Source organism: Dermacentor albipictus, chromosome 2 (genome assembly GCF_038994185.2).
Source record: "Dermacentor albipictus isolate Rhodes 1998 colony chromosome 2, USDA_Dalb.pri_finalv2, whole genome shotgun sequence".
Lineage (NCBI taxonomy): Eukaryota > Metazoa > Arthropoda > Arachnida > Ixodida > Ixodidae > Dermacentor > Dermacentor albipictus.
Window position 1 is genome coordinate 207,368,759 of NC_091822.1, and position 21,118 is coordinate 207,389,876.

Here is a 21,118-nt window from a genome sequence, read left to right on the forward strand (position 1 = left end):
AGAAATTTAAGGAGACAAGAATGGCCTGGTGATCAGAAATTCCCTCAGTGACATCACTTCTGTAACCCTTTGCAACAATGTTAGAACTAACAAAAACCAAATCGAGCAGAGCACCGCATCGCGTAGGTTTTTTGGTAATCTGGACAAGGTCGAATAAAAGAGAAAAGGCAACTAGTTCTCTATTTATGGAAATCTCTTTCACAAGAGTTAAAGTAGGTCAATGAATGCTGGGGGCATTAAATCACCCATGCAAATGAGGTTACCCGTATTTAGCTGCTGCTCGTTAATATAGCGACGAATAAGAGTTAGAACATGATCTACAGAGGAGCTTGGTGGATGGTAAACGACGCTTATCACTACATGTGCTTTGTCTAGATAAAGTTTACACCAGACTGATTCTATGTCACCTGGTGGTGACAATTGTGAAAACTTGAGATCCGACCGAAAAAGCAACGCCACGCCGCCACCTTTAGAATGACGCCGATCTGCGCGAACCGCAATGTAGCCAGGAGGAGTGAACTCAGCCTAGTATATTATCATGCAGCCAACTCTCTCTGATACCAACCACATCAGATGAGTGCGCAGAAGACAAAAAGTCTCCGAACTTGTTAGTTATGCTCCTGGCATTGAAGTTTAAAATTGAAAGATTAAAATTCGAGTTACGAGGCAGTCAGTCAGAAGTGGAATGTAGTGACTCGGAAGGTTTAGCTGCAGCCGATTATTGATCATCAAGGTCGTCATTCTTGGCAACCAACTGGCCACAGTTCGTTAGTGTTTTAATCTCAGATCGGAGCAGATCGGAAACATTGGCATCAACCTTCTGGCCTGTTGTAGGCGATTCAAGTACTGCTACACAGTTTTCTAGCGCATCAAAACGCGAGTTTACATAATCTTGGAATGACTTAATTTTGGCAAGGTTCTCAGCCATCAGTTTTTGTCATTCAAGAACGTCGGTAAGCATGGTGACAATGTCATAATTTTCGTTTGAACATGCCGCAGTAGCCGAATGTTGAATGATCATTGTGGAGCACAAAGAGTGTTCAGAAGAACTGTTACTAGAATCATTACTTTTCGATGAATTGCCAAGCTTTTTTGAGGGATCAACTTTGGGTAGGGAGACCAGGATTCAGCTCCACGTCTCTACTCAACAAAAGGCAACTGATACAGTACAAGGCATTCAAGCATAAATCAGCCGCGTCTTGTGGGCAAAGAAACAGCAGCAATGATCAATTGTCGGATTTCAAGCATAGAGAATTTTCGAAATAACATACCTGCACAATGAAAAAACAGCATTTTAACATAGTTTCGCCGCCGTTGTCACTTTGCCTACTGACGAGTGAAGCCTTAAGCACCGCTTTTATACCCTTGAATGGTGATGTTGGGGTATCGCTAGAGATATTCATGGTGTGCGCACAAGTACCAGAGTTCCATGGAACCCGCAGGCAGGTCTTTGATTTCCCGAGCATGCCAGAACTATCACACACAGGGGCGGTAGGGCAGTCGAGCGATGCAGTGATGGGCTTCTCGTGTAGCTCGTAGAACGATGAATCAACTGGGAAACATGCGAAGATGATGTCACATGGCGTACACTCCAGCAAAACAGGCTCAACGATGCATCCAAGGATCTGCACAATGATGAAACAGCATTTTAACATTGTTTTGCTGCTGCTGTCACTTTGCTCACTCTGATGTTTACTGACGAATTTTGCCACCCGAGTCAAGATATTTATAGTTTTCTGTAACATGGTAGGAGGTGTGCTTTAAAAAAGTTAAGCTGGAAGTTCTGACTAGATTCGTCTTGTTTGACCTTGGTTGGCAACAGGTGTTGTGCTCCTTTGGGTGGCCAGCATGCTCCTTGCTTTCCCTTTCCTGTCTAGTGTATGTATGTTTTCAACACAAATAACAATTATGATAATAATAATAATGGCATGCATTTTATTTTCACTATTCACGTGTAGCATTGGAACATGGAGAAAGAGGGTACTTTGCTGGGCATGGCAGCTTACCCATGCCATACTTTTAGAAAAGTGGGTGATGCTCAAAGGCAACTAGTGCAGTACTGTTAGCATGAGCAGCTTAACATATCTTTATTATGCTACTAATTGACTAACAGGGAATAATCATCTGCTTATTAATGCGTCAGTTTAAATGTAAAGCCAAAGTGATAGAGCATGCTGAACTAATTGAGGTGGCTTTTGTGAGTTGGTTCACTTGAAAGAGTGTACTGTTTCATACATAGCATGACCCAAAGAATAGTACGAGACACATAAAAGCCAGAAATAGCCTTTATAAGATGCAGCTGCAATTAAGATGAAATTATTGTCACCTATCTGCAGAATGAGTGGAATAGCACCCTTGCAATGCCTGCACTGTGTGCGTTGGTGACCAAAACATAGTGCACCTAACAAAACATGATGCGGGGCTAGTTGGTGATGCATTTTTATCCCTTGAGAAAGTAATCCAGTGCTACTTTTTTTGGATGAGGACAAAGGAAAGCAGAATGCATCAAATTTGTTGCAAGTCTTCAAAAATCACTGAGCCCACAGCAGACTTTGGATGAGAGCAGTCTTGTCCCTGTTGCATTTCTTTCTGTAGCATCCAAGATCCTTGGCACAAGAATTTATCCCATATGACAAGGCCCAATGGCAACACGGTAGTGCTTGTGTGTAAAACACTCTGTCGTGCAACCAGCACATAGTGAATGTTGAAAACTTTTACGTGTCAGCACCCAAGTAATCAAGCCCGTGACACCCGTAAGGAGGTCACCTATTGTCACCTATCTATGAGTGGAATAGCGCCACTCCTTGCAAGGCCTCCACTGGTTGCTTTGGTAAATAGTTGTCTCCAAAAGGACTTTTTTTTCTTTTGACACACTGTAAGGCATATATACAGAGCAATTTGGACAGATCATGGCTCAACTGTTCCCCAGTGCTGTTTTTCATGTGTAAGCATAGAATAGCACATATGTTTACATGACCAACATGGCATATGTATAGTATAAGCAGTCTATGCTGCAAAAAAAGTGAAAAACGTACAAACACAAGGTTATATTTTAATTTGATATAGCTTGTAATGGACTGCAGTAAGCCATAACATACTGCAGTGTGGTAATGTTTTTGTTCTTGGACTGCCTGTACATATTATTGTACATGTGTACAAAAATTAGGAAATATTTAAGACATATGTATTTGTTACAGCTCAGGTGGTTTAAAGTGCTTGTACAACTGCAATGTCACAATTCATTATGTTTGTTCAGAACTATTGTCATGTCTTTCATTCTCCTCATAAAAAAAAATGTACCACTGGATTACTTTCTTAAGAAAGAAAAACATAGTGCCCCTCATACTAAAAGCAAAAAATGCATGCAGTGTGATTTGGCACATTTGTTCTATCTGCTGTACTTCTAGGATATCAAAAAGTTGTTCAGAATAAGCTGTTGCAGTTTAAAAGCCAGTCTACAGTTTCCGTGCTTGAGCAACATTGTTTGATAAGCATGAAAAAAAAATTTCGAGGATGCTTAAGCTTCACCTTTAAAAGTGGAACGCGATAGCAATCAAAGATCCCTGACTGCTTGCCACTCTTCCCGGCAACTGCAGCTTATGTAAAGGTAATGTTTGCCAGGAAACATTGGCGGCGAACGCTATGCACGAAGATGAGTTTTCTGGTAGAAACGCAGCCTCTTGCTTGGGCCACAATGCGAGTGCCATCTGGAGGTGTTGCAAGGAACCGGGTACGCCGCTTTATGGCCTTTGGGATTTGTGTGTGCCAGCGCGTGCAAATCTCGGAGGCCATGGCCACTCTATGAATGGTAGCAACGTTGAAAAAAGGGTTTCTGTTTTGAGTTTCCGCGTAATAGAATTATGTTTATTCGTATATTCATATTACAATACGACGCTATCATGTCTTTAAGTTGTGTGTAAGTCGTACTTTACGATTTTTCTGGCGTATCTTACATTGAGAAATTCAATTAGTTCAGTAACTTCCTTGCACTACATGGACGGCCTGCGTGGTTGGGTATGCGTGGTTCGACATGATTTTTGCTGAAACAATTGATGCTGGATGCCGACGCCACATTTTCTGCGACATGGGGCTCTTAACACCATTGCGTTAAAAGCGTACAGTCTTGAGGCAGCAACTTAAGTCCAGCTGCAAATGGACAATGTCATCTGCATGCAACTATAACACATGAATGGACCCTAGCCAGTGTTAAGGGATCTACTTCAATGTCATATCCAAGGTGATCCATCTGTTCATGTGATTTTAAATATTTGAAGCTGTGTCTGTACTATTGAGATTGCAAAAAGCATGTGGAGGTCAGGACAGCAACTGGATGTGAATGCCACGTCAGGTTCATCTTTGGGTATATTTGGACTGGAGCGACTGTTTGGTCAAAGCACTTGCATTGCTCCTACAAGTTGCATGCCCCTCTCCTCCTTTTTAAAAAGAAACTATGAAAAAGTAGCCTTGAATGTTATGGACTGCCTCTCACTGCTCTGTGCAACTTTATATTGAAAGCTTTGCCTTTTATGTTGATACTTGTAGAGGCAGCGAATTGATATTGTGTTGTAGTTATGTCAGTTTGTGATTGGCATTTGTTAATGTTGGTTAAAATCACTGCCTCTGATGCATATTTTATCATTTATATTCACTGCATATTAATCTGCCCTGCAACAACCTTTGGTTCGACAGTACCTAAAAATAATTTGTTCTGCAGCTGACTGGGCCCACTAAAGAAAGCTGAATTGCTCAAGAGACTGGGAACAAAACAATGTTGGTTGCATTTGTGTAGCAATTACATTTTTTTTTTTTTCTATGAAGACTGGCACGAGTTATCTGCAACTTGTCTCGTAGTGTTCTAAAATAATTGTGTTAATGTGCACTGCTGTGCAGATGGTTTCATGGCCCACTAGTGGCCAAGGAAGCAGAGAAGCTCCTTCTGGAGAAAGGAAAAAATGGCAGCTTCTTGGTTCGTGAGAGTCGGAGCAAGCCAGGTGACTACGTTCTGTCTGTGCGCACTGAGGACAAGGTGACGCACTTCATTGTCCGCTGCCAGGTGAGGCTGCCCATGAAAATGAGTAACTGATGAACCACAGCAGGGTCTTGCACATTGCTACTCTTCTATTCTAATTGGTGAAATTTTATAGCATTGAAGGGGGGAAAATGCATTTCCAGAACCCATTAACGTGTCAAGCACTATGGAGTTATACCAATGAGAATACAGTTCATGAGAGTGGCTTGTTGGGCTAGTTGGTACATGGTTATACTAGGAGAATGCTAGTAAACTTGAGAGTAGAAAAAATAGAGAGGCAGAATACAGTGTCACGCCTTGAGAAAACCATCGCTTTGGACAGCTTAAAACCTTTTGGCCTGGCCGCTACATAGCATGTTATTATGAAAGCTTTGTGCTCATTTTCCTATACCGTCCACCTTTTCACCTGCTAGTCTATGGACCTGCTGCAATCCTGGAAGTAGGCTCTGTAGAAGTTCACACTGGCCAGGCAAGGTGATAAAAGCTAAAGAAAGGCTGAAGAAAGTAAACTATACAAAATGCCAGTAGCGATAAGAGTGTGGCTGGAAATGCAAGCTGCCCTGACAAGAGGCCTGAGGGAACGTGTAGGGAGGCGGCAAGCATAGGTGCATTCCCCTCTCATCGAAGTTACTTTTGTCATGTTGCATCTGTGCAGGATATTAATAAATTGTATGAGCAGACATTCTCTCCGCCGCAAGTCTGCAGAGGTAGTTGGTGTGCTCACTCCCACTAATTGCACAGTCATGATGTGAGTATGAGTGAGTGAGAAAGGGCATGTTGGGGACTTAGGTACGGGTTGAGCGCTGGTCAGTGTGACTAGATTTAAGTATGAATGTGACTGTCAGCTAGCGTGAGTGTGAGTGACCGTCAGTGCATCTGAGTGGACATTTGAATGTAAGTGAGCACCAGTGACCAAGTGGACGTGAGGTGAGTATAGAGCGAGTGCTAGATGGTGTGAGTTGACTTGAGTGTGAATGCATATAATGCCTGTAAGGGTGGCTAGGTGTAAGTATTGGTGAGCATTGTAGGGATTCCTGGCACGTAATGCTATCTGTTGTACTAAGATAGCTTTCCTGGAAGGGGGGGGTTAAAGGGTGGTGCTTTGCTAACAGTGACATTATAAAATGAGCGAACGCTGAGCGAAGAGGAGACACAGGTGGCTGCAGTACGAATGTGGTGCATGGGCAGCAGTTGAAATGGTTTGCCAAAGGAAGGCTCGGCTGTTGATTCCTAAGTGCCGTGGCGGTGTGGTGAGGCCATTTATATTTTACAGCTGTATGTTAACTCTTAATTAAATTATTTGACCTCATTACCCAATTGTTTTGCTTCATGTTTCCGTTGTCTCCGGAACTGACGTACCTATGAAGCAGGATTGTTTCAGTGGTGCGTAACGTGCGTAATATAGTCAGTATAACAGCTCGCTGATGATGAGGACAGGGCAATCAAGATGTTGAAGAAGTGAGCTCAGTCTTGTTTATTTTGTGCTTCATGAATTGTTCTGCAGGTATTCATCATAGCAGCTGGCAACAGGTTGAAAAGGCTGTTTCTTATATTTCTTGCCCTCGCTGTGAAGCTTTGTTACCGCATGCAAATTAGACATATCATTCCGAGATTGCATTGAAGAAAATTGAGCATTCTGAATAACAATGTCGCATGCGCTTGCATGCTGATTGTCAAAGGTGATAGAAGCAGTAATCCAGCAGCGTAATGTCGTTGCCTGAGGATATCATAGGGATGTTGGCTATGCTAAAATCGATTAGGAAACTGATGTAGGTGCAATGTTGCGACTGTGAAGATGCATGCGAAATACAAGATGGTGCATGTCAAGGTCATCAAAAATGCCCTGCAGGTGACTTGGCCCCAGGGCATGAGCAAGTGAGCATGCCGGTACATTACGAAGACGTATGTGCCGAAGGACATCAAGGTGACGCCCCTTGATAAAAGTGATATGACCATGGCTGCAGAAATGTCATGTGACAAGTGCAGTTATGGTGGACTGAATAGTGAGGTCGGGATGCTGTCATCTTTGATGCTGATCCTCTGAGTTGTAGCATTCTTAATGTGCAGGGTCTACAAGTCAAAAGCCAGGAAAGTGCGCTTGACCGAACTTCCCTGTGAACAAAATACTCAGTGCGTGTGCCGTTTTAAACTGTCACATAAATGTTCCTTCAATATCTACGGTGCCTTGGGAGGAGCTAGGATTGGGGACAACTCGTTCGCAAAGGACAGCCAAGATCATACAGGCAGTAACAGCAGTTTAGCGTGTCTGAGCAAAGCCAGCTACAGTGCAGTCCACTTATAACGATATTGAGAAAGACGAAAAATATGATCGTTATAACCGATGATCGCTATATCTAGACTGCAGTTATTAAAAAAAAGACGCGGAATATACCTTTGCAGCTCCGCTACTTGCTCTAAAGACTAGATGATGTAGAAAGTAGGCCGTGAAAAACAAACTTTATTTCTAGCTCCAATGACCGCGTCAAGGGTTAGGCGTGCCGAAATAGTCCGAAATCTGCACTTGCTTTTGCGGCAACTTCAGCTTCACAACCGCGGTGTGCATGGATTCCAGCTGCTGCGCAAACACTGGTGGCAATCCTTTAGCATGCATAAAATCAATTAAGGAGTCGATCGACGACAGTGCACTTTGTGTGGACATCGAAGTCGGGGTCAAGGAGCCACTGTCAATCTTGTTGTCACTGTCGCTGCTGCCGTCGCCACCGTCGCACAACTTTGCCGTCTGTCGTGACAGCACATCTTCGGTGATCGCCTCGTTGGTGACCTCATCGCAGAACGAGGCAGCACTGTCTACAGTCAAAAACTCCTCCTTCGACGCACCACCTGTGTCACCAGTAGGAACGAGCTCCCAGAGCTCGGTATTGTCAGCGGCTTCCACTGTGTTGGTCTCAGTGGGTTGGGGAAGTTCGTCCTTACGCACAAATCCCGCCTTTTTGAAGCAATTGGTGATGAACCACTGGTAAAGCGCCTCTTCAACATCGGTGTACAAGGTGTCTCTAACCCTTTTCCGCTGATCGGCATGGCCGCTGATAGCTCCTGCCGTCACAATCGCGGTGCTCCCGGTTTTTAAGATGGTTGATATTGATAACTGGGCGTGCTAATACATCTTCACAAGGGCGCTCACCTTTAAGCCGCATCGAGAGGCCTGCAAAATATCCATCTTCATGTCAAGTGACACAGCTGTGCGCTTTGTCGGCGCCATCTTCGAACCGGGTTGAACCGTTGGTTGAGGGAGAGAGACGCGGGACATAGAGTCACTACAGTGACTCTAGCGGGACGGGCGCCACCGCGCCGCTTTCCTTGTCGCTTTTTTTTCTTTCTCTCTCTTTCCGAGCGACTGTGGCCGGCGCATCGCTACTAGATAGCGCGCATGAAGCAGCTAGCGCGATGTTGTGGCGCGCTGCGCCTACTCAGCTATTCTCCGGTGCGCGGGTGGGGCAGGACGCGCTGCGTGGTGATACGAACTTACGAAGGTAAACATCGCCTCGTCTCGACATCGTTCATTTCAGGGAACTAAGCAACGCAAATGTTACGATTATTTGGCACGGAAAACGCCGTCCAGACGGCAAAATTTTGATCGTTATATCCGATATGCGGTGAATAACCTATCATTATAAATGTTTTTTTTATTCCCAATAGACCTATTGCATAAAATGACTCTCATGTCGACCCATCGTTATAACCGATGTATCGTAATATGTGGTATCGTTATGAGTGGACTGCACTGTATTCGAGCCCAGTGTTCAGTGACTAAAAGCTTATCGTCCACGTCTTGCACAACCACATGATGGACTGCTTGGATTCCAAAGGGAGCAAGAATGCGTTACCTTGCCAGCAAGCAGCTCCAAGGAAACGAGCTGTAAATCAACATCATGCAGTAAGCATACTGTACATGCATCAGTGTCTGATGTTGTTTTTCCCAAAAAACTGAGGATTCATACCAAATCATGGAGACAGCATGCTTTTTTGTCGTGTGTAACCAAAGCATTGAGCATGCAGATTTGTATCGAAGACCGTAATAGCAACATACAGATTGCTGTGCACAAATGTTTTTTCTATGCCGACATTTTGGAATAGCTATCGCGCAGCCTTGATGAGTCTCTGCTTGCCCCTCATGTACTCTCCTGTGCACAGGTATGAAACAGACAACTGTGCTTGCTGTGAAATCTGTCCTATAGATGCTGCATTAAAGACGGGAGGTCCCGGCAAGCACATTTAGATGCTGCAGGTACCCAACACCCCAGCACTGTAGGCAGCGCCCCACCCACTCCTACAGCCCCCAGTTGCTCTCGCATTGCTCCCCCAGTTGCTCTCTCAAACCCAAGACATCACCCATTGTGCACATTGGTGGCGGCCACGTAGCTACTTGCATTTGGGCAGACGACCGTGAGGTACCTGCTCGGAGAAGACCAAGCCAGAAAGCAAGACATGCTGGCTCTACGCTTGACAAGCACAGCATCCGCATGGTTGATGCTAAATAATCAGGGCTAGGTCATAGGCCGAGACAGGGACTACTTAGGTGCATTCTTCTTGTTCTTGGAGAGGAGAAGGTGTAGGGATTCCTGGCACGTAACACCATTTGTTGTTGTTGTACTTAGTGTAGCTTTCTTATAACAGATGGTGCTTTACACACAATGACATCAAAAGAGTGAATGCTGAGTGAAGAGGGGAGACAGGTGGCTGCAGGACAAATATGGCACACAGGCCGCAGTTTAGGTGGTTTGCCAAAGGAAGGCTCGGTAGTTGATTTGTACGGTGTAGTGAGGCCTTTATACGTTAACTTTGTTTGATTTCTAATGTTATTTGACCTTGTTTTCGAAATCAATGTTTTGCTTCATGCTTGCCTTGTCTCTGAAATTCACGTACCTATAAAGCAGGATTGCTGCAGTGTGAAAGAACGTGTGTGAGCTCCTGTCACTCTGAATGGGCGTGAGTATGAATGAAAGTACTGGCGAGTGTGAGGTGGTGTGTAATGCCAGTGAGGGCAAGTAGGTACGAACATGAATGTCAGTACAGTAAAACCTCATTAATATGCGCCCACTTAAAACATACTAATAATTAAAAAGCAATTGTGATGAATCCCTAACCCAGCCTCCATAGGGCATAATCTATTGGCTTATTGCTTAAGCTGCAGTAGCTTGTATGACTATTGGTTTGTGGGTACCACAATCACTTTTTGTCGTGTAAACATTAACTGCACTACCTCGACTTGCAATGTAGCGAATTGCCCGCTGTACCGCAAAGGATATTCCGCCTTTTTGGAAAATACAGAGACCAGTCTTTCAACGATTCAGCGAGAGTGTGGTGCTGCCTCTATGGATAGGCAATGGAAATGCATGAAGGCGTGTCGGCGGTCTCCACGAGGAATATAACCATCGACGGATGTGCCAGTGGGACTTATCGCTGCCAACCTTATCGCGATTAGCATCTGTGGCTATCTGCTTGACAGCACATGTGGTGCTGTGCGTAAGCTTACGGCACGCTTTTAATAGGCGATAACCCAAAAGCACCATCATTCTCTGTCACCTCTTTAAGCGAGACTGCTTCAAGTGCGCGTCACTTACAGAAGCGAAAGCAGCCCGTCGTTGGCACATTGGCACAACAAGATGGCACATGCTGCTGCTGCCGTATCCGTGCACACCCAGGAGCAGTTTGTGCATGAAGAAAGCTCACTGCACAGGTGCTTCCACAAAAGTCTGGTCTGCCAGACTTTTGTTAGAGATCAGCACTGGGCACGTCGAAGTATACAGCTGATGGCACACTTGGCACTGTTGCTTAAATAGTGAGCTTGGCACACCGCCAGGAACACTGTCTGTGTATGTGGACAAGACCAGTGCTGATCCGCTCGAAATAACTCACGTGACTATCTCCGAAAGCGACCTCCTGAAAATATCACCGCAGCAAGAGTCTCGGGACAGTGATTGACCTTGGTGACGGTATGCGCTTAATAGATGAGGCGCTCCAAACAACGCACAACACGATTGGCGCCACACGGCATCAGGTACTGTGTTTCAGTGAAGCTACGCCGGTTGGGCTGAATATAAGATCACTGTACAAACATGCGCTTATGCATTGGCTATAGCAGGACAAATCATCCGCAGTGCTGCCATGTCTGTTGGTGCTTTAGAAATGCTCTTTTGGTGTTGCCACTGTGGTGTACCGCCTTTGCGCTATGACATGTTCATGAGAGAGAGTGCACATTTTTCTGCGCTTTGGACAAAGAAACAAAAACATTGTAGTGCATATTTTGGCCAACATTTACTTTAGCATCACATTTATTTATTCGTAGGTAGCGCCAATGCATGCCAGGAGACGCAAATTCGTAGATGGCGGTTAGTTTGTGCTACCGTTTAGTGTGTGGTTATGCCATGTTCCTGCCAGGTACGTGCTAACAAGGTTTCACTGTATCGGTGAAAGTGGACATGAATAGGAGCGAGAGTGGCGGTGAGTGAGTGGACTTCAGTGAACTTGAATCACTGGTTATGTGCCACTGGGTATGTGCCGCTCTTTAATAAACTGGGAAGAGGGTCAATAAACCTCTTTCCCGGTGAGCATAGGCACCGATAGCAAAGACTGCACGGAACAGGGCCTAGGCAATGACTTGAAAGCCAGCTAATTGGGCATTTGGGACAAGTGTCTCAGCTAGGGGCCTGTGACTGCTATTCAAGGGGCAGAAAGATGAGTCACGAGAAGTTGGGTCGATTGGCAGATGGATTTTGGAAGCAGCAGGTGGAGATGTGGTTGGTGCTGATGCAGAAGGCCGAGAGAGCCATACTTGTGTCAGTGACAGGAGATGTTGTAGGGAGGTCCCTCGCTAAGCAGTAGCGGGCTCACAGAGTGTGGACTTACTTGATGAGGCTGACAGCGAGGTGGAAGTTGGTTCAGGGAGCGACTAATTTGGAGTCAGTACGGTAGAAGACTTGCCATCTGTAGCAGGGGCCAGTGGTGAAGAGGACGACGTGGGCTTGAGAGGCATCTTCAGAAGTGGGTGCACAGAGTTGCTCAATGGTGGAGTGACGCTGAAGGGCTTGAAGAAGGTCCTCTGAGGCCATTGTATACGTTCTCATCTGGCAGTGGGAGGTCAAGCCAAGCGGAAATATTGGCAAGAATCTCTTCTTTCAAAAGCGAGTACAGCTAGAGCTGAGAAGACACACCGTTGATGTTGAGTTGTGCAACTACTTGCACAAATCAGGCAACAGGGCTGTACGAATGGTAGAGCCACAGCTGCAGTTGCCAAGAGTCGTCCAGCATGGGAGGCTGCCATTCGTTTAGAGTGCAGCTAGTAGGTGCCCGTTCCTGCGGCGAGTGTCGGCATAACTGGGTGAATGAGCACAGCGAAGGTTGAAAGCAAACGCAGGGCGCAGCCGGTGATGAAATACATGAGGAGGAAAGCAGAGAAGGAGGGTATGGCTATAGGGTGAGAAAAGTGTAGTGCAGGGATGATGGCTATGAGGTGGCACCAGAATAGCACACATGGTCTGGGAGATCTGTTGGCTGCTGTGAATCACGCCCATGCATCACCCACGTGCTGGCTCTCGCAATCTTCAGATTAGCGAGGCAGTTGCGCCACACTTTGCGCCATTTGCAATGTGCCGCACGAGACAGATCGTCTGCGCCAGCCAACATACAGTCGAACCTGGCTATATCGAACTCGCAAAAAAACGCCTATCAGTTCGATATAGAGCATAATTCGATATAAGCTTGCTAAATAATTTGATTTCATAAAAGCACATACCATTTATAAAATCACTTTATTGATGGAATTAGCTTAGTTTCGCATGAAATAGTCCTGCATTTTCTTCTGTTTGGGCAATTTCGCTGCCTGTGATGCATGCACTTCTCCACATTGTCTAAAAAGTCGGAGCAGCTGAGGCCGCAACCTTCCGCATTCGTGCGGAAGCACCAGACTAGTGCGAACGCACCGATCACTTCAGAAGACGTGGGCAAAGGACCGTCGTTGCTTTCTTCATTGTGCCCGATTTCACTTGTGCTCGGTACGATGTCGGCAATTTAGTCTTCGTTTTCGGGCTCTCCCGTGGTTGCGACACCATCATTTGCACTCGCAAACTCGTCCACCATTGATTCGTCAACAGAATCCAGAAATTCTGACAGCTCGTTCCAAACTTCAGCAACACCGGCAAATTTACAGTCATCACCAAGCACGCGGAAGCCGACACAGCTGAAGCAATTTCAGATGAACCACTCATACACGGCCATGCATACGCGTCGGGTGCCACAGGCACCGGGCCGCGAGTTTGGCCGCTTTAGCCCTAATCTCCCCCTCATTCTTCAAGATTGTGCTGAGAGTGCTCCTTGGAATCTTGCATGCTGCGGGGACATCCGAGTTGTCACCGCGTTGGACCCGATTTATGATTTCGAGCTTCACGATGAAAGGCGAATTCTGCCGCTTCATCACAGCAACAAGACGCACGAGACGCACATGCAATGAACCAGAAAAGCAGCGAGACAACTCGCACTTTCGCCATCTTGCATGACGAGGGCAAAGAGCCTCTGATTGGCTGTCTGAGCAAACGCTGCGGGTGGGTTAGGACCATTCTTTGCAGGGGGGTGTCGACGGCTTGGTCAATGCAGCGCGGTCACGGTAGGGAGAGCGGTTGGATGGAGCTGCGCTGCCGGGTTTGACCGCCACCGCGAGGGAAAGCCAACCTTTGGGAGTATTTTTCCGCCGGTTTACGTTCGATATATCAGGAGTCGCTGCTATTTTTGTTTGATGTAAGTGGAATTTTTGTTAAATCTACTCATTGTAACTATACCTTGTACAGAAATTGTTCTATATATAGAATAATTTGATGTAAACGGGTTCGATACAGTCGGGTTTGACTGTATAGCCAAATGAAAACATGTATAGAGCTGCAGTCCAATTTCACATTAAGGAGTATCGCAACCGTCGGTTAATTTTTTTCTGCTGACTGCTCCATGCCTAAAGGTGGTGCTCTGTGGCTAGCTGTGCAGAGCCAGTTCATGCTGGTATGCTTGTTCGGATGTCTGTAGTCACCACTGTAAGGAACGCTGTGATGGCGGCGATGTGGTGTGCTGTTGTCCTTGCATTAATTATGGAAAGAAGCATGAAGGCAAATTGAAAAGCAGAGAAATGGCTGCTGCGGCCAGTTTGACTGAGAACACGTGTCTCATGGCTCACACATCTGCAGCACTGAAGATTATGGCGCATGAGGACTTGCGGTGTTAAAGATAACCCTACAATATTGTCACCAGTTGTGTGCCCACCATAATATAGATTGCTAGTCGCATTAATGTCGCCAGTCATCCAAAGGATGGATGTGCCACCAATTCTTTTAATACTAGTGAGTTTCGCATGTGCACTCAGTAGTCTTCTGAAACAAATGCCTTTTGACAATAAATAGCCCATGCTCTCATTTGCTGACAGGAAGGAAAATTTGATGCCTGCGGTGGAGAGAAGTTTGACAGCCTCAGTGAACTGGTGGACTTCTATCGCAAGAACCCGATGGTGGAGACAACGGGCACTGTGGTGCATCTCAAGCAACCATTCAACGCAACCCGCATCAAGGCATCCACTATTGAGAACCGCGTCAAGCAGCTCTCCAAAGAGAACGGACAAAACAGCGGCAAGGCTGGCTTCTGGGAGGAGTTCGAGGTTGGTGTGTTGCTGCTACAGAGGCTCTGTACATGTTGCAGCACAAGTCTTCATGCTTTGGCCCCAAGCCTCTTGAGGTCTTGTCACATGGAATGCAGAGCAAATTCTGCACCACTGTGACGAAACCAAGGGCCTGTCTCTAGTGAGAGTGTAGATTTCAGTCGATACTGAAAATATGTCAAGGTTACACTGTCTTTATGTTAGGATGTATCTTGCAGGTCAGTTTCACGAGTGTGTAATTATTCATACATTTTGTGGCCTATCCAGTGTTTAAAAATTGAGCTGGTAATTATGCGAGAACTTCTCACTTGTAGATAAATTTGACCAAATGCATTTTTATGCTTCAACACAAATTTGTTGCTCCCAGTGATAAGAATTTCAGGTGATGTGAATGTATTATATGGTGCCGTGATATTCTTGAAATGCTACCATGTGACCACGTGTTACGAGCAGTTCCTGTTCATTTTGCTGAGTAAGGGATGGCCAAATTCAGTATGACAGAAAAATATGTTGTGGCCTTTGTGAACTGCCATCATGGGTTGTGTTGGCCTGTTCACGTGAGATAATTGAATAATATGCATAAATCAATCAGGGTTAAAAATTGTCAGTAGCTTGATACAGTAAAAGCTCCTTAAGTCCACACCCGTTAATTCCGAAATTCGGATCATTCGGACAGCTCTATTGGTCTCGGCCAAAGTGCGTGTTAGTCTATGGGACGAAACCTTCGTTTACTCGTCAGAATTCGGCCCCGCACTGCTTAAGTCGGACAAATTCTGACAGCTGCCGCTACACGAAAGTGTGGTAAAGCAGCGCTGGCATCACTGGAGTGAAACTGAAACCTGAGAGGCACCATCGTCATTAATTAGTGGGGGTGATCGCAGCGTCACCGAACGTCAGTGTCTTCTTTCTTCGCTCCACTGCGCGTTCAATGCCATTTTCCCTTGTGTTGTCGAGTCAGCATCATCTCTTCTTGCGGAGTTTTCTTTTTTCATTGTGACCATCTTTTGCATGCCACCACCATTGTGCGCTACAGTGATGGCAACGTGGCAGGAGTGTGAGGCTAAGAACTTGGTGACTAATGTGTAAATTTTGCAGGCTTTGAAGAATGGCAAATCGCAACAGCACATTATGACCAACTACAACGTGCAAGGGTCACAAGGGTGAAGGGTCACAGATGTGACCCTTCATGACTACATCGCAATTGATGATTTTGTCGTCACAACTGGTCTCCCGACCGATGAAGAAATTATTAATGATATCACGGGTGCCTGGTAAGACCATGATTCAGACGAAGAGTCATGCAAGGAGGTGCAGCCGTGACCTGATCGCACCTGAAGAGAAGTGACGGAGGCGCTTTTGATATTGGAGGACGTTTGCCTGAGAACTTCCAACAGTTTGCGGGCTGTTGGCCAATTGGAAGAGTTAAGAAAAATTGTGATGTCGATTGGAAGCTGCGTGAAAAAGCAGACGACTATTGCAAAATACTTCAGTAAATAAAGTTATGCCTCTCTAACTTGATTGTAATATTGTTTTTCCTGTTCATTCTTTAATTCGGCATTCGGACATTTTTTCCGGTCCCATAAGGTCTGAATTAACGAGCTTTTACTGTAGTGTCACATTGTGCGAACGGTCATTGTTGTGTGTTTATTAAGGCATTAACATAATTGCATTCACAGGCAGCGGTTAACATATTTGGTCATTTTTGAACAGCATTTGCAGCAGCAAGAGTGCAAAAATCTCTACAGTAGGAAAGATGGACAGAGGCCTGAGAACAGAGCTAAGAACCGGTACAAGAACATACTGCCATGTAAGTGCACATGTCTTCTTGGACAGGGTTTGCACTGGTTTTACATGCATTACTTTTCTTCATGCAGTCGATGCAACAAGAGTGCACCTGCAAGATGTGGACCCTGACGCCCCATACTCGGACTACATCAATGCAAACTACATAAAGGTTGGTACGCACCAGGAGTGTTATTGTGGCAACACATTCCTGATGGCCTTTCCACTTTGTTCCACAGTGGAACTCCGGTTATACGACCCCTGGTTTTGCGACAGATTAGCGAAGTCCCGGCAAAGTCCCCATAGAAGCAATGCATTAAAAACCTCGGTTATCCGACGCCATTTTATGCCTGACTCGCATTATATGACGACCCTCGCGAAGCGCGGGACGGAGCGGTGGACAAAAGAAAAGTGCCATGGGTCTCTTTCTGCGCTCTGTCTCTCTGCATGCGGAGTGCCTGACATCGCTCGACTGGTTCGCTCCGGCCCAGCTTTCTTCCCTGCCTCGTCTCATCGTTTGTTTCTCTCTCCTCCACCAGCAGCCGCCCGCGACTCTCGCTGTGCTGAAATAGTGCCTTTTCTCCACAATCACTTTCTCACTCTCTTCTCAGTGGCATCACCTCTCGTCTCGTTGGACAAGCGTTTCTCTCCCCCCCACCAGCAGCCGCCCGTGACGCCCGCTGTGCTCAAAATGCCGCCTTTTCTTCTCCGCAATCACTTTCTCCCTCTCTTCTCAGCGGCGTTGCCTCTCAGTCACGTTGGGGAAGCGTTTCTCTCCTTCCAGTTTCCAAGCAGCAGATCACCGACAGGGTAGCGCGGAAAGGCCTAGATTTATCGCATGTGTTCTTTGTTGTAATACTAGCAACCAGCGTTCAGCGGAGGTTTTGAGTTGTGTGGAGCAACGCGACGCACGATGTCCTGAAAGTGGACAGTTCTGTCCGCTTCCGTTTAGCTGAATATTATCGAGGAAGCAGAAAAGCAGCATGGAGCCATGAAAGCCAGCATTGCCCGGAACCTTAAGATACCCGAATCTTCGCTTATGAGGCTGACAAACAAAGCGGTGATATTGCAAAATGCCAACAAGTTGAGCCAAAGAAAGCACCAAAAGGACAACATGAGAAGTTTGAAAAAATTTTTGTCAAATGTCTGCATTAAGCACAGAGTTCTGCGATCAACGTTGACGGTGCCATTCTAATAGAAAACAAAAGGCGGACCTTGTGGCATTGCGTCAGGGCATCAACGACTTTCAGGAATCGAACGGGTGTCTGGATCGCTTTAATAAAAACAAAACAGGGTTGTGTACAGCTGCTCCTGCGGAGAAAGCACTTCTGTGGACGGTTTGATGGTGAAAGAGTGGATGGAGTCGCTGCCGGAGATGATTGCTGCATACAAGCCCTGCGACGTTTTCAACGCTGATGAGAGCGGTATTTTTTACCGTATGCAGCCCGAGCAGACCCTTGCGTTTAAGGGTGACAGCAATCGTGGTGGCAAGTGTAGTAAGGAGCATGTGACGGCACTATAGACAAGAACGGCACCGCGAGCGGCGCTGCTGCGCCGGCGTTGAGAACGCCGCATGCGGGGCAAAATTCAATTAGCAGGTGGTACGCCTCTCCCATCTCTCGTTCGCACCTCCTTGATTGCCTCTTGCACTGCGCGTGTTTGGGCACATTTCGTACCGCACACAATGTGGGCCTACGTGTGTGTGCATTGACGTTTTATTCGAAGGACGATGCGCAGTCTGTTTCACACTTAGGGGAAGACTCTGAGTGCATGGCATCGCGATGCGGCAAGCGCTTGAGTCGGGCAGTGGCAGCCGCTCTCGCACGCTCAGGTGCTTGAGGGGCGGGGTCTTGAACGGCGTCATCTGCTACGGCGGCGCGCCCTGGCCGCATTGTTGGGAAGCGTTCTACTGTCAGTTGCAGTGCACCGATCTCATCGTTACTGCATGAAATGAGCCGGTATTCTTTACTAAGCATTGTACGACGCCCACTGATACGCCTCGAAGATAAGTTCATCGCTGAAAGGTGCAGGGCAGTCATAGACGACGTACTGATTCCATACATTCTTTATGGCCCATTCCTGGAAGGCGACTATATATTCTAACACGATAAGCCGCCAATCCGCCCTGCTTGTGTTGTGCAAGAACTGCTGAAAGAGTGCACCGTCACTCTCTTGGAGTGGCCGCCTCAATCCCCGGGCGCCAACATCATTTAAAATGTCTGGGGCTCGTTGAAAGTATCGCTAGTGCACCATCCCCTCCATCAGTCGCCCGAGGATAGGCTTCGTTCCATCATCGTCAGTGACTGAGACGTGCTGCGAATGAACACATCCCTGATCAAGTCACTCTACACTTCACTGCCTTCGAGGATGAGCACTGTCCTCGCTACCGTTGGGGACATGATGAGATACTAACTGAAGTTCGGAGCGTTGCGTGTCCAATTCTCCGCCGGTAGCCAGGGTCTGTCTGGTGTAGTAAATGATTGACGGGAAAAATCACTTCCAGCTCATTGTCTTAACCTAAAACGTTCCTTTAATCGTGTCCATTTGTTTCATCATGTTCGACCCCCATAGTTATGGTTGTTAAGTGCTTTGTTTTCCTTTTGAGTCAAATAAAGACTGAGCATGTTGCATGCACATCTTAGTACGTCTTGTCGCTGCTTATTACGGTAGCACGCACAGTGAAGAAATATACGTGCACGCACTCAGTACCCCGGCCTTTCGAAAGAACAAACGAAGTATGCCATCAAAAGAAGTTTGTGGAACTCCATTATCTCCAATAAAGGCTCAGAGTTTGGCATCGCACAACGTTTAGTAAAGAATAAAAATCGTTTTTGCAGTTTCTCACAAAATGTTTGGTACAAATCCGTGTTGTCTCTGATGGCGACAACGGACTTCTATCGACACTGTGAGGAAATGAACAAAATATATCACTGCATAGCACAAGTACTACATGCACACACAACTTCAACTAGTACGTCCCCTACAATATAGAATAAAGGCAGCAATGTAGATAGCTTGGCCATTTTTTAACAATGCTCAAGAGGCGGAAGTTGTAAGTATTAGTAATCATTTCTGCTTCAGCAATGCCAGCGCGACCAAGACACGGGTGTGTATCTTCCATTAACTCGATCAGTGCAGTGGTGATGCAGGAATGAAATCCAGTCATGTTCAATGCATCGTGGACATATTCAATTTCTCGGCATGTGTGAACTTTGGCCACTGCTAGCGCATAAAACAAAAGTGGTTTCCATTCTTGGGGCAGCGCACACAAACGAAACACGAGAAGGAAGACAGGGCAAGCTCTGGTCGAACAAATGAAAGTTTTTATATGAATAAAATGTTTATATACAGAGTAATTATTAAATTCATGTGGGTTACATATAAAATCGTCATACACTCAGGAGTGATCAATGAACGAGCTCACTTCGTTTGCCAATTGTTTACTTCGTTCGGCGCACCGCAGTAATCCATGTCCGTCGTCTGTTTTTTTTTGCACCATTTTATTGGGAATCGGCAGAATTTCACTGGTGGCATCAACTCTTTCGTGTTTACATTGCTGTTGTGTCAGTTAACAACACAATAATAATTTCCAGTCATCTGAAGAGGCGCCGTCGCAAACAAGATGTGAAGACGGGAAATCTGATTGTCAAAGGCAAGCTGCATCTTGTGCACACACGATTTGCGGAGAGCCGATTCTAAGCAGAGCATCGCTACTCCTCGCTTAACAATCTTTGACTGGGAGGAATCGTATGGCACCAAGCCCTTCTGTGCCCGAGGGAAGTATTGCCAGCACGCGTGACCTTTAGCAAAGGAAATGCGTAGGTCTAAAAAGCGCAGGGAATTGTCGAGTGGAAGTTCGTGAGTAAAAGAAAGCCCTTTGCCAAGTTGTTTAAAAACGGCTAAAATGCTGTCACAAGAAGTTAGACTTCCTTGCCCGTTAATTAAAAAGCCATCCATATACCTAAAAACTTTTAAAATGTTTAAAAAGGCCCCCCCAAACGCCTGATCAAGCGCTTTGTCAATGGTAGCTAAAAAAATGTTACACAAAAGTGGCGCAAGGCACGAGCCGATGCAGATTCCACGTTTCTGCAAATAGAACTGTTCGTCATAACTGATAAAAGTGCTATTAAGATAGGTTTCTAAAAGGGCTAAAAAATCTTCCACCGAAATACCAGCTGCGTTCTGGAAGGGAATGGTGCCGTTTTCTTCAATACACATCCTCACAGCATCAAACAAATCTCTATAAGGAACGGAGTAGAAAAGATCTTCAGCATCAATCGAAAAAGCCGGACCTATGTCCTGGTTAGCCCTTACAAACTCAACAACCTCGTCAGAGCTTTTTGCTACAAAGGGGTCAGATATAACAAGCGTCTTTAAACTCCTTAAAATGAAGCGGCTAACTTGAACCTGCCACGTTCCACGCTCGCTAACTATCGTCCTGAATGGGATGCCGGGTTTATGCGTCTTCGCAGTAAAGAAAACATTTAGTGCGGCACCTGAAGCGCTACTGATGTCCCTAGCTAGTTTATGGAGATTAAGAGACTTGCACATTCTTATAACCCTGCTTTTATAACCCTGCTTAAGCTGGCGCGGCTCTGCCCCCGCACCTCCCGTGATCCTAAAGGAAGGCTAGGTTGTGGTAAGAACCACACCAA

General features: G+C 46.0%; 1 protein-coding gene across 8 annotated transcripts in view; it reads left to right on the top strand.

The window, feature by feature from the left end:
* Nucleotides 1-21,118, top strand: part of LOC135903419 (tyrosine-protein phosphatase non-receptor type 11-like) — a 256,113-nt gene that overhangs the window by 50,031 nt on the left and 184,964 nt on the right. For all 8 annotated transcript variants that reach the window (XM_065433750.1, XM_065433751.1, XM_070534633.1 and 5 more), the window contains 4 exons: nucleotides 4,891-5,053; nucleotides 14,454-14,681; nucleotides 16,392-16,488; nucleotides 16,556-16,635. In XM_065433750.1, coding sequence (XP_065289822.1) covers nucleotides 4,891-5,053; nucleotides 14,454-14,681; nucleotides 16,392-16,488; nucleotides 16,556-16,635 — 568 coding nt within the window. The remainder of the gene's footprint in view (nucleotides 1-4,890; nucleotides 5,054-14,453; nucleotides 14,682-16,391; nucleotides 16,489-16,555; nucleotides 16,636-21,118) is intronic.